This window comes from Rhinolophus sinicus, linkage group LG09 (genome assembly GCF_036562045.2).
Source record: "Rhinolophus sinicus isolate RSC01 linkage group LG09, ASM3656204v1, whole genome shotgun sequence".
NCBI lineage: Eukaryota > Metazoa > Chordata > Mammalia > Chiroptera > Rhinolophidae > Rhinolophus > Rhinolophus sinicus.
Window position 1 is genome coordinate 111,872,616 of NC_133758.1, and position 13,202 is coordinate 111,885,817.

Sequence of the window (13,202 nt, forward strand, 5' to 3'; positions counted from 1 at the left end):
AAAACCCAGGGAAAACATTCTCGGGGAAATTGTCTCCCGTGTCATCCATTTGTGGTTCAAAAAATAATAATAATAAATTCAGAGACCAATCCTTCATGTAGTCACCTTGTAAATGTCCTATGTATTCAAAACCAAACAAAGCAAAAGCCATCTTTCCTGAAATTCCCTCTCCATGAAACACCCAGGCTGGTATTCCTGGTCCCTGACATCAAAGTCTCTTACTCGTATCTGCAGATTATCCACAAAATGAAATGGAATCACCCTGTTCCTTAGGATGTTGCATGTATCACTTTATTTGCTCAAAAACTTCAAAGCTTCCATTTACTACCAAATCAAATGGAAACTCCTGGGGGAGGGGGAAACATTGAACACCCTTCATATCTCTAAAATATTCAACCTGTTTCCTGTTATTTTCCCAACAAGACTTTTCTGTTCCAGCCGCGAGGTCTTCAAAGTTCCACCAACACGGTCTTTCCTTAGGTCTATTTAGACACCGACGTCTCTGGCCATCCTCGTGCAGCAAACCCTCTCCCTCCTGTCTAACTCTTTTCCACATCATCCCAGGTCACCCAAACCCACACTACTTTCTTCCTCGTTTTATATAATGTTTATTTTGGCAAATAAATTACTTTCGGCTGTTTTCATACCAACCAGGTTAACATTCTTAATGTCAGATGGCTCAACTTTTATTTATTGCGTACTTCCTATGATATTTAGTATATCACTTGGTGAATTAGTAGGTATTCAAAATATATGTGCTGTTTAAAAAATGGTCAATAAAATACTCTAGTCTAACACCTTTTTTTACACATGAAGAAATGGAAGACAAAAATTATAAATAACTATTCCAAAATGACACACAGTTTGAAACCCAAGTCCAAAATCCAAAACTCTGTATTCTTTAAGTTGTGAAGAATCTGGCAGTGGGTCCTCCAAGGGTAGAAGCAAAGATTCTTCCCAATGTAATACTGTTAAAGTCGGGGTTCTTTCACTTAAAAAGCAGCTTGAATTCTGAATGTGGAATTTACCTCATGGTTAAATGTAAAGCATATTTGAGGCAAAATTAGCAGTGCTAGTTTAAAGCTTTGTCAAGGGCTTATGTTTATTTTTTTAACTGACGTATTACTGTAAGGGCCATGCCTAGAACAACCCCAAACACACAGCTAATCAACTAATATCAGAAGACCGTGTAACATATTAATACAAGAGTTTCATCATGGAGGCATGATCTATCCGTCACACTTAATACTTGCCTAACTCACAGTACTTATCTACTTGGCTGGAAAATAAATAACCACACAAATTAATGCGAGTCAATCTACTTTCTAAAATATTTTGGAGTACAAAGGACCTGAATTCATGTGAAAAAATAATCAGTATATCAAGGAATCAGGTTCAAAGTAATACAATAAAAATCGGTTACCACAAAGAGCTGAAATATGAGGAATACTAGGAATTACTGAAAGACTTTTAGCAAAAGAAAAAAAGGTTTGCCCAACTGCTATTGTAATGACAATGATAAATTTTATTTCTTAATGATCTCATCTGGAACACATTATATTTGACAGAATACAAATACATTCAAATATGATAGGCACATAAGGAATACTAATTATGATGACCTTCTCCCAAAAATGAAAAATGACTTTTGAGCAGAACTCTGAAGTATTTTTAATGCTTTTTGGAATCTTTTTTTCCATTTAGGAATAATCAACTACATACAAACAGTTCATGGAAAACTCAAGCATTTATCTTAGTGAAAAGAGGTAGAAATAAAGCCTAAAAACTCCACTTGTGATCCATTTGAAAAAATTTAAATTTGGAGAGCACATTACTTCATTTTTAAAGTCTCTACCCAAAAAATAAAGCTCATTCTAAACTTCAATATTTGACAAAGCCAATAATATCAAAGAGCAGCCCACAAGTCCCTAAAGGAATGATGTCAATTGGTATTTCTTAAATTAATTCAGTGACCTACAGTAATGTGAGTTCTTTATACATAATGTCTGTCAGTGGGTAATACAAAAATTCCACAATCACTTCTGCTATCTGAACAAGAGCAACTGAAAAAATAGATCTACAGCAGTTACTTAATTCCTACTGCACCTGCGTCTGTTGCTTATAACAATATCAGAAAAATAAAAAATTAAATACAAGTTTAGCCAAGATTTCTGGGAATGTCTAATCAGTCAGCTTTCTGAGCAGACACTCAAAGTCTGTAAAATTCCTTTTACCAACTATGGTTTAGTGAGTTCCATGTGCTTCCATGCCTCCTTTTTTAGCTACTTAGGAGAAAGTGTGCAGCAACATTCCTCACTGAAGATTTCAAAGGTCTTGGGACATGAACATGCTCTAATTTAAAGGATTTGTCTGTATTTCCAAACTTCCTTCCTCTACGTTCACTGTTCCCGAGTACAGAGGTGGCCCATCAGAGAGACCAGCAGAAAATTTAAGAACAAAGAGCTCCAACTACATCATGCTAACAAATCACACCACACATTAGATTATACCAAAAAAAAAAAAAAAGTATATTTGGAAAAATGCACAAAAAATTTTGACCAGAACTTCACATTCAAATGTCTAAAGAATTCTGAGCATTTCAGATGGTACCACAGCGTCAATTCTAGAGAATGGTTAATAAAGTATAATATCAGATAAAGGGAATGTCTAAGGCCACAGGAGGCTAGAATATTACACATCTAGATTTTTTGCATGAATTATTTGTCTAATTACAAATGTAGGTGAAATGAGGATAAACATAAATTGTAACCTAAACGCATTCACTGAGCTTCCCTACTTTGCTGGCTATTCCTTCTCATCTCCCTGGTCTACGTGTTAGCCCACCCCCGGGCCCAGCTAGGGTTCAGGCCCCAGGATCTCTTCTCTTTCTCTACTCACTATCCAGCTCAGAGGTCAGCAAACTACTTCCTGTGGCCTAAATCCAGCCTACCACCTATTTGTATAAATAAAGATTTATCGGAACGCAACCACAACCTTATTTTTTATTTAATTATTGTCACAATTTTCCAGGATACAAGGACAGAGTTGAGCAGTGGCTACAAAGATGGCAGGGTGCATGTGACCCTTTATAGAAAAGCTTCTCCACCCTGTCTAAGGGACCTTGCTCAGATCCGTAGCTGTGAGTCTGTACCCTGACAACGCCCAAAATGCTATCTTCAGCCCTGACCCAGATTTGCATTCCAGCTCCTCACGCTACATCTACTCTTGGATTTCCAGTAGGCACACAAATTTAACGTGTCTACAACTGAAATTCTGATTTCCACCCACTCCCACCTGCTCCTACACCTTTCATGTCTCAGTACACACATTTTCATTCATCCAATTGCTTAGGCCAAACAACTTTAGAATCATTCTTGATTCCTGTTTCTCTCCCATTCCAAATCCCAACCATGAACAAATTATATTCTCGAAATATACCTGGAAACTGGCCACTTTTCACCCACTCCAATTCCAATGTCCCTTACATGCTACTTTCACAGAGCAGCCAGCGTGATCGCAGACTCCTACTGCTGAAAACACCTGAAAACCACACAGGCCACATCCGTAACCGTACTGCATGACGGGGCCCCTGGTGCCCTGGTGACAGCCCCCTTTTCTCCCCCTTGGGGTTCCCTACACGAGCCTCCTGTCAAGCATGGTCTTGCCCAGGATCTTCACACTCGCTGTTCTGTCTGAAAAATTCTCCCCCCAGATACCTGGTTGGCTAACTTCCTCATTTCTTCAGGTCTCTGCTCAAATATTTATTAAGTCAAACGACAGGCCTTCCTTATTCACTCTCTAAATTAGTCAACTCTCTAGCCCTACTGTCGCAGGATTCCTGAGAAACACTCCAAGACTGAGCTACGTGTGCATTCGGGGGAGTGCTGTCAGAAACAACATCTGGAAAGAAGTGACGGAATCAGGACAGGCAGAGGGAGAAGCTGAACACAGTGCAGCAGCTGTAACCGAGGCCACAGCCACCGCCACAGCTACCTCGGTGGGAATGGCCCTTCAGAACCATCCCAACTACAGCAAGGGGCTGGGTCTCCGAATCCCATATTGATGCCCCAGAGAGGGGGTATGACCTTGGGTAGGACACCCATGCTTCAGAGAAATCAGGGAAATGCAAATTCAAACCACAATGAGACACTATTTTACACACACTAGAATAATCAAGAATACAGAAAATAACAAATGTAGCAAGGATGTAGACAGACTGGAACCTTCATACATTGCTGAGGAATGTAGCATATTTAAGATGGTCCCGTAAGTGGCCAATTTGTAACACTTCTAATTATCTCCACTCGCCATTATGCGTATATGTTCATTACAAGACAGCTTGGTCGGTAACTAGTACATATTCACTGAGACTCTTAATTATTGTAAACAAATACAAAAAAAAATGCCCATCATCTAATCTACTGAATCAATGTGTTCATCTAGCTATAAAAATATCACTTTGGTATACATAAATAGAACTTTATTCAGCAAGAGTCATACATAAACATACACAAAAACACAAACACACTGAGTCACAAATACTCTATGACAAAGATGTTTCTAGTGCAACAGTGTCACAAAAGTGAAGGCATGAAAAGTACAATGGAACAAGATGAGATGACAGTATGTTTTCTCTTTTGCAGATTAAAGCTTAGTTATAAATTTCACGTGGCAGTAAACCAATATAAATGGAAAACTTAGGAACAATAACTTCTCATGTACCTTCCAGTAAAACACCCTCAAATTTAGAGACAGCTCTAGATAAGAGAGCTGATAAATGAACCATCTTGTATATAGTCAATATTAAAAAAGAGAAAAATGAAGGCACCTCTTATAAATGATCAGCAAGACTGTAATATTTGACAACAATGTATTTTAAACACTCAAAATAAAACAGAAAACCCCGACTGAGGAAACAGGATGTGTAACTAAAACCACATTCACTTTCCATACCTTTGCAGGCTAAGACTGAACGCTCCATGTCAGCACTTTTGTCTTAATGATATATTGATGCAGAGCTAGAATAAAAATGGTGTTAAGATGTGTGCCATTTATAACTGAGAATAAATGTTTCTAAGTGCTGACAAGTTTCTGTCAGTTAAATTGCTTTTATGCAGAAATATTTTTCCCTAAATGCTTCCTCTAGTGTTTTTGTAATTAATTTATGTTCTGAACTAATAATTAAACAACTTTTGTGTGTGTTGGTTATCCAAGTTAGTAATATGTACATTTAAGGCATTAATTTAAAGTTGAAGAAACCATTCCATAACAGAAAATTAATTCCTGTCCTTAACTATCTTAGAGTAAAATGTGCCTGCCTAGGAAGCAATGCACCAATAATAAATTTATGATTCAATATGGACATCAGCCCATATTTTAAAACTTGCAGATCTATATAACCAAGCACATTAAATAGTTCTCGTGGGTAACACAACCGTGAGTAACTCACATAACTCAGCACACTCCACGGTGACAACCATCCCAACAGCATGTGTGCATTTTAATTCCCAATCCATTTTTAAAACAACCTGTAGATGCTGTCGATGTCGTGAATGAAATCATCAACTTGAACAAAAAAAGGAAGGATGGAGGGGCGAGGGAGGGAGGAAGAGGGAGAGAGAGAGAGAGAAGGGAGGGAAGGACGAAAAGAGAGAGGGAGGTTGGGAGGGAAAGAGGGAGGGAGGGAGGGAAGGAAGGAAGGAAGGAAGGAAGGAAGGAAGGAAGGAAGGAAGGAAGGAAGGAAGGGAGGGAGGGAAGACCTAAAGAGCACCTTAACCTCTGTGAAAAATCTGTCAGTTTTTTGTTTTTTCTAAGATGTCAGTATGTTATAACACTGATTAAGTAATTTTTTGGTCTCTGTATAAAACAATTCTTTGAAATCCCTGAAAACAAAAATACATACACAGTAACATAAAGCTTGCTTCAAAGAGTAACCAGATTCAATATTCATGTTTAGAGCAGACATTCACTATAATGAATTTAAGTGGGGAAAATCACTCTGCTGGATTGCCACAGGACTGCCCTCCCAACTCTGTATGTAACCAGAAAAGTGGGCAAAATATTCATAAACTAACCAAGAGACATCATATGTCAGGCATTAAAAAATAAAAAAGAGACTCAAATTGCAAAGTATTAAAATCACTCAGAATACTTTCTTTAATCACAAAGCAATTAAACTAAAAATCAATTTTACAAAAAGAAGAGATGTCCTGAAATATTGGAAACCAAGCAATATACTTCTAAATAAACACTGGAGAAAAGACAGAAGTCACAAAGGAAATTTAAAAATAACCTCAAGTGAATGAAAATTAAAACACAGTGTATCAAAATTTTTGGGGAAAAGCTCAAATAGTACTCGTAGCAACATTTCATAAACTGCGGCACGTTAGAATCACCCGGAGAATTAGTAAATACCCCACTGCACTCCCTATTGATTTAAACAATTAAATCACAATGTCTAGAGTTGGGAAACAGGCATTAGTATTTTTTAAAGACTCAGATCATTTCAATTTGCAACAAAATTTGGGTTCCACTCATTTAGAAGAAAATGTGTATCTTTAAAAATCAAATTTCTACCTTAAATAGAAAAACCAAAGCAAATTAAAACCAAAGTACATAGAAAACAGGAAATAAAAATAAGAGTAAATAATAAAAAAATAGAAAACAGACAAACCAAAAGCTGCTTTTCTGAACACATTTTTTTAAATGATAAACCTCTAGTTACAAAGATGGAGAAAATGGAGACACAAATTATAAATACCAGAAATCCAAGAGGATGTTCTACAGATGTTTCGGCAGTCCAACAATAAGGGAATATTATGAACAATTCTACATTATAGTTATCCAATATCCTTGCTAAATTAGAGCAAATGGATAAATCGCTTGAAAGACACAAATTACAAAACTGACTCAATAAGAAGCCCATCATCAATCTCAAAAATTGAATTTATAACTACATGTCTTCTCAGGAAGACAATTCTAAAACCAGATGGCTTCACTGGTAAGTTCTATTAAATATTTGAGGAAGAAATGAGATAAATCCTACACAAAGTTGTTTAGGAAAGAAAAGAGAAGAAGGAATACTTCCTAACTTATTTTATAAAGTCACTAAAACCAGAGGGCCATTACAGAAAATGACAGATCAATACACCTCATAAATGTAGACATATGTGTCTTTAAAAAAAATATTACCAAATCAAATCTAGCAACATACAGAAAAGGATAATGCATCATAACCAAGGTATGGCCTCTCCAGGAATGTAAGATTGATTTAACATTTAAATATCCAATCAATGTAATTAACCATATTAACAGATTAAAAAAACAAAGCCATACCACCATCTTGATAGCTGCATAAAAGCAAGTGACAATAGTCAATATTCATTTCTGATTTAAAAAAATAATAATTATCAGCAAAGTATTAGGTTAGCGCAAAAGTAATTGCGGTTTAAAGGGTTATAATTGCAAAAACTGCAATTACTTTTGCACTGACATAACAGAAATAGAAAGTGTGCAGTTACCAACTTCTTGCCATTGAACTTCAAGCTTCCCTTCATTGCCTTGCTTGGTGACCCTGGAGCTGGGCCCTGTATCATTTCTTCTCTGCCAGCTGCCATGATGTTGAGTAGAGGGTGCTGAAAGAACATTGCAGGAGGGAAGGACTTCTCTCTCTGGTTCCAACGTGCTCTTCTCTTCCTGCTCCTTAGGCAGCCAGGAGCACAGGGGTGCCCGGTGCACGACCACCCCCCGCAGGTGTCAGCAGCACTCCCCTGCCAAACTTCCCAGCGAGATCCAGCAGATGGTCCCCAGGGAGTTTCCCCAGCCAGTCTCACCAGCGCCACCTAGCAGTGCCCCAGAAAGTTACAGTAGCGTCCCCATGAGCCTCTTCCCGGAGAACTCGGCCAGCCCCCCGGTGTTGGCTCACCTCCACCACACACCACAGCAACAAGCAGAGAATAACGCACACCGGAATCAGAAAGACAAGCCCCTTCTTCCGACCGCCACAGGAGGCTTCCAAGACAGTTTCAGTGATGCCTCCACGGGCAGTTTCCCAGCAAAAACCAAAAGCACCCAGAGGACAGATTCCTCAGTAAACAGCATTCTATACAATGGGATCCTATCCAGTGCTACAAGGAAATGAGCCCTCAAGCCACAGAAAGACATGGAGGAATCTTAAATGCAGATTATTAAGTGAAAGAAGCCAGTCTGAAAAGGCTACATACTGTATGATCCAACTATACGGGACTGCGGCAAAGCAAAATCATGAGAGACAGTAAGAAGAGCAGTGGTTGCCAGAGGTTCAGGGGGAGGGTGGGGGGTAAACTGGTGGAGGACGGGGGACTTTTCGGGAGTTAAAACTCTTCTGCTCGATATTGTCATGGTAGATACATAATATTATGCATTTGTCAAAACCAATAAAACTGAACCCTAATGTAAACCATGGACTTGAGTTAATCATATTGTATCAATGTTGGTTCATCAATGTGAACAACTGTACCCCACTAATGCAAGAATAATAAGGGAAACTGTAGAAGGAGAGGGGAGCTATGAGAGCTCTCCTTTCAACTTACTTTCGGTTCAACTTTTGTGTAAACCTAAAACTGCTCTAAAACATACAGTCTACTAATTTTGAACACCCACACACACACATTTTTAAAATTTCACAGAACTTCTGGTAAGCAGAATTCTAAGCGGACTCCAACATGCCTGCCCCGTGGTGGGCACACTAGGCATGACCTCTTCCCCTTTGTGGACAGGACTATAACTATGATTGTGTTTATTCCGTGTTAGATTATGTCACATGACAAAAGTGAAGGGATTCTACAGATGACATTAAGGTCCCAAAGCATCTGACTTTGATTTCGTCAGAGGGAGATTATTCTGAGCTAATCAGGTGAGCCCTTAAAAGAGACTGGCCCTTCCTGAAGGAAGAGTCTCAGAGCCTGAATGATTCTCCTGTTGACCTTGAAGAGACCTTGGGAGGGGCCATTGTAGCAAGGCCCTAAGAGGGTCGTCCCAGACTGAGAGCAGTCTCCAGACAACAGCTAGAAAAATATTGGGGCCTCAATCATACAACCCCAAGAAACTGAATTATGCCAAAAACCACATGAGCATGAAAGAGAACTCCAGGAGATCACAGCCCACCCAAGATCTTAACTTTAGCCTGTGAGGTGCTGAGCACAGAATCCAGCTATGCGGAGCCCATTAGCATAAGGTTTGACCCATGAAAACTGTGAGATAATTAATTTATGTTGTTCTAAGCCACTAAGCTGGTGATAATTTGTTACATAGCAATAGAAAACTAATACCATCTTTTACCTTTAAGCTGACAAACCACCAAAGTCAACAAATTACACTAAAAGAAGTCACTTGGGGTTTTGTTTATTCTGAAAAATGAACTGAATTTCAAAGTCATAAAAATGGAAATTACTTTAGTTTGCATATAACTGGTGTTTGACATTTTGAAAAGCCAAATTACAAATAGCATATATGACACAACCGTGGCCTATTAAAAAAAATGGATAAAAAGGAGTAAAATGCAAGATCAAAAGTATCAGAAGAAACTTTTAAAAATGCTACTTAGGATTTTTCAAATTGTTACCAAGTGATCATTTTAAAACAAACACACGTATGCAGGTTCTGCCCCCAAAAAAAGTACAAAGAAAAAACAAAATTTTAAAAATCTGCAAATAAAATGTCATGAGTCCCGAATTTCTGCATAGAGATTTTATATAATTTTCCAAAAGCAAAGTCAATGGGCATGCTTCTCTATGTGCCAGTCTCTAGAAAATCAAAAAGTAAGAGCCAACCAAGTGAAAGAGATGAAAAGCAAAAATCCTCATACCATGATGTAACACATAGCACAGAGTTTAAAATTCTGGTGAGGCAAACGATTTTTTAAAAGATTATGTATATTCTCTGCTATGGAAGAGAATATTGAAAATCAAACATCTGAAGATTTTTATGACTTTTTATGACAGGTGAATAAAAAGGGTGTTTGATTTTTCTGTTGGTTTTCTTTTCTTATCAAATAGTTAAAAAACTAATGGTATCATTCTCATAGATAGTAAGTTTTCTTTTTCTCCTAGCCTTATCACTCTGTGATTCCTCAGACTAAATTTAGAGTATGTGTATTAGACTATCTTATTAACATTAAGAAATACTTTAAAGGGAAGTTCATACATAATGTTAAGCACAAAAAAAGGATATAAAAATTAGTGAATAAAAATGAGAGTGAGAGGGAAAAATGAAATATTAGTAATATCTCAGTAAGCGAAATCTGAGGAATATTAAATAACTACAGACAAAAATGTTTATGGCCAATCAAGGCTTAGAACAGGTTAAGAAAATTACTGAAAAACATAGTTTCCATTGCATTGAAAAGTTATTCTAATAAATGAATGGATAAACAAAATGTGGTCCAGCCATACAATGGAATGTTATTCAGCCTTAAAAAGAAGTGCTAATACATGCCATGCGATGTGGATGAACCTTGAAAACATGCCAAGTGAAAGAAGCCAGAAATTAAAGGCCACATGTTGTATTTTCATTTATAAAATATTCAGAATAGGTAAATCCATTCTGGGCAAGGGGGACTCCTTTGGTGATAATGAAAATGTTTTGGAACTAAACAGAGGTGACACAACATTGTGAATGCCAATGAACTATATGCTTTAAATGGTTAGTTTTATGTTATGTGAATTTCACCTCAATTTTCAAAAAGCTAATCGAGTCAGTCTAAATATTAATGACATTACATGTAGAACATCTAATCCCAATTTCTGTCAACTCTTGACTGTGCAAATAACAATCACTAGTACATGAATTATTAATTATTCCATTAAAGAACACACTGAAACTTTATATGTGGTGCTTGAAAAGTCACATGTTCACTGCATTACTAATAAAATATTAAATTTCTATCCTGTGCTAGGCATATGGTGAATAAAATTTGCGAAGTTTTTCAGAAAATTCTACGTAATGATATGCCATAATGGCAGTTCACATAATTGTACTAAATAATATGCATACTCTCTCTTTTTTCTGCCAATTAAATATTCATGGGTTACTGTCCAATTCCATGTCATAGCAAGACTAGATGTACCCCAGATTTTGGAATCTGGTTTAGACCACTAGGATTAATAAACTAAGTACTAATCAAATTATTAAGCCTGTCAACCAAATAATCCACTTTTCTTTAATCTTTGGAAACATTTTATTAAATTTCCAAAGAGAAAAATAAAAGTTTTAACCCCCAGTTTGAAAACAATAATTTTAACCCAAAAGTTAAGATGTTTCAATATGGTTTGTTCATTTTCTAGGAAGAATATCAAAAAAGTCTAACCAGAGCAAACACTTTTAAGGTGTTTTTTCAGCTTAACATAGATAGATCTGCAAGCATAACTTTTGTCCATAATTATGAGAACTGCCTACTTTGTTCAGTAAACAATAAATGTATCCTATGTAATACAGAATTTAAGTCACAACTGAGAATTTAACAACTAATTGACATTATAAGGCAAGCACAATGTGATATGAGTCATAATATCTTTAACAGAATTAAATTGAGCACTAATTTTACATAAAAATATGAATAAAGTAGATGCTAGACCTGAGCTGTCCAGTACAGCAACCATTAACCACATATACCTATTTAAATTTAAAATCATTAAAACTGCATAAAATTCAAGATTCAGTTCCTTGGTGGCACTCGTCCCATTCCAAGTATTCAACCACCGCATGGTGCCTAGCAGCTAACATATTGGACAGTGCAGGTTTCCACCACTGCAGGAAAAGCATCATTTTACAGAGTTGGATTCACATACACTGAACTCATGAAGCTTAAGCTTCAGTCCTCCTCGCTTGAACAGACCCTTCAGAGACCCGGGAGGGGCCTGAGCAATGTGTTCTCATGATTACGTATTTCCATAAAATTTGCAAAAAACGTTTTCACCATAAAAATGTCTTTCTCTTTCCACTCCCACTTCCCCTCCACTGCCCTGCCTCTTGGGCCAGGCGGTGCCAGTCACAGTGGGCAACGTCGGGGTCCAGCAGAGGAAGGTGAACTGGTGATACGTTCAGTGTGAGTTTAGTGGGATATACTGTGCACATGGTGTCAGTCACGTTCATGGGGAACTAATCGTTGCCGTCTGTTCTACTGCACGGTTGGCTTCTAGGGTTCCACCTTTCTTCCCACTCACCTGGAGCCAGGAAATGAAGGTGCAGAGTCGGATGTCTATCGGGAGGTGAATGTGTTCCATGGCAACCAGAACTAGAGGCAGGTGGTAAGTAGAGGAGAAGCAAAGTGTGAACGTAGACAGTCAGAAGCTAGTCTGTGGGGAATTTTTCCAGTCATGAGATATGAAAAGAGTATAAGCAGATGAGTTAGTTTTTAATCAATGCCTAGTCAAATCATATTTCTCTTACTAGGTATATAGTTCACAATGCACACAGAATTCTGTGCATCGTACAGAGATGCAAAGATGCATGATGCACAGAAATGCATCATACATTTCTTTTCTCTCTTTTTTTGATGAGACACGCATGAAATAGAGCTTTCAGAAACCCTGTTTGTAGAACACAGATCCATAGCAGCTCTACAAACACTCAGTATGTCTGTGAATGAAGTTGCCTGTTCTACACACTTCAACTATCAGTAACAAAAACAAAATTTGATTAGCCAGGCTACAAGCCAGGCTAATTCATCTCTCAAATCTCTCTGTTGGAAACCATATTGTAAAAGCATTGTCACAGAGAGAGGCAATCAAAGACTCTACATCTGTAGATGTGGGGAAAAAATTGTCTAAAGTACGATCAGCAGTTTAAAAATGTTATTTTTGTAAATATTGTGGTGATTATGTTATCGGACATCTTTTCTTGAAAACCGATCTGTTGTGATTTCTTCTTTCATTCTAAATAAATATTGGCTTTTGTACATAAAATTGCGTTTGCAATATTGTATTTTTTTTCTTAAAGAGAACTTCGCCCAGCAGGTCTACGTTTCAAGTCCCCAAGAAAACCTTCATCTTCCCCTGATGCTAGGAAACTATGCTGGATTAAAATATATATTTGCCAATTAACCATCTCTACATTTTCGTTTCTTCACTCTATATGGGTTACAAAACCAATAATCCAGTCACATTGTCACTGAACCCCAGGATTTAAAAGGGTTGATTTGAAACACATCTCTTCCCTTCTGCTCA

At 37.4% G+C, this 13,202-nt stretch overlaps 1 protein-coding gene across 11 annotated transcripts in view; it reads right to left on the reverse strand.

Annotated features, from left to right (window-relative positions):
* Positions 1–13,202, reverse strand: part of IMMP2L (inner mitochondrial membrane peptidase subunit 2) — a 538,968-nt gene that overhangs the window by 432,798 nt on the left and 92,968 nt on the right. Inside the window, exon 5 of one of the 11 annotated variants that reach the window (XM_074341014.1) lies at positions 9,247–12,271. The exons of 9 other annotated variants lie outside the window; for them this stretch is intronic. In XM_074341014.1, coding sequence (XP_074197115.1) covers positions 12,136–12,271 — 136 coding nt within the window. In that variant the 3' untranslated portion in view covers positions 9,247–12,135. Of the gene's footprint in view, positions 1–9,246; positions 12,333–13,202 lie in introns of those variants that run through there. One more of the 11 variants, XM_074341015.1, reaches the window with a different exon arrangement.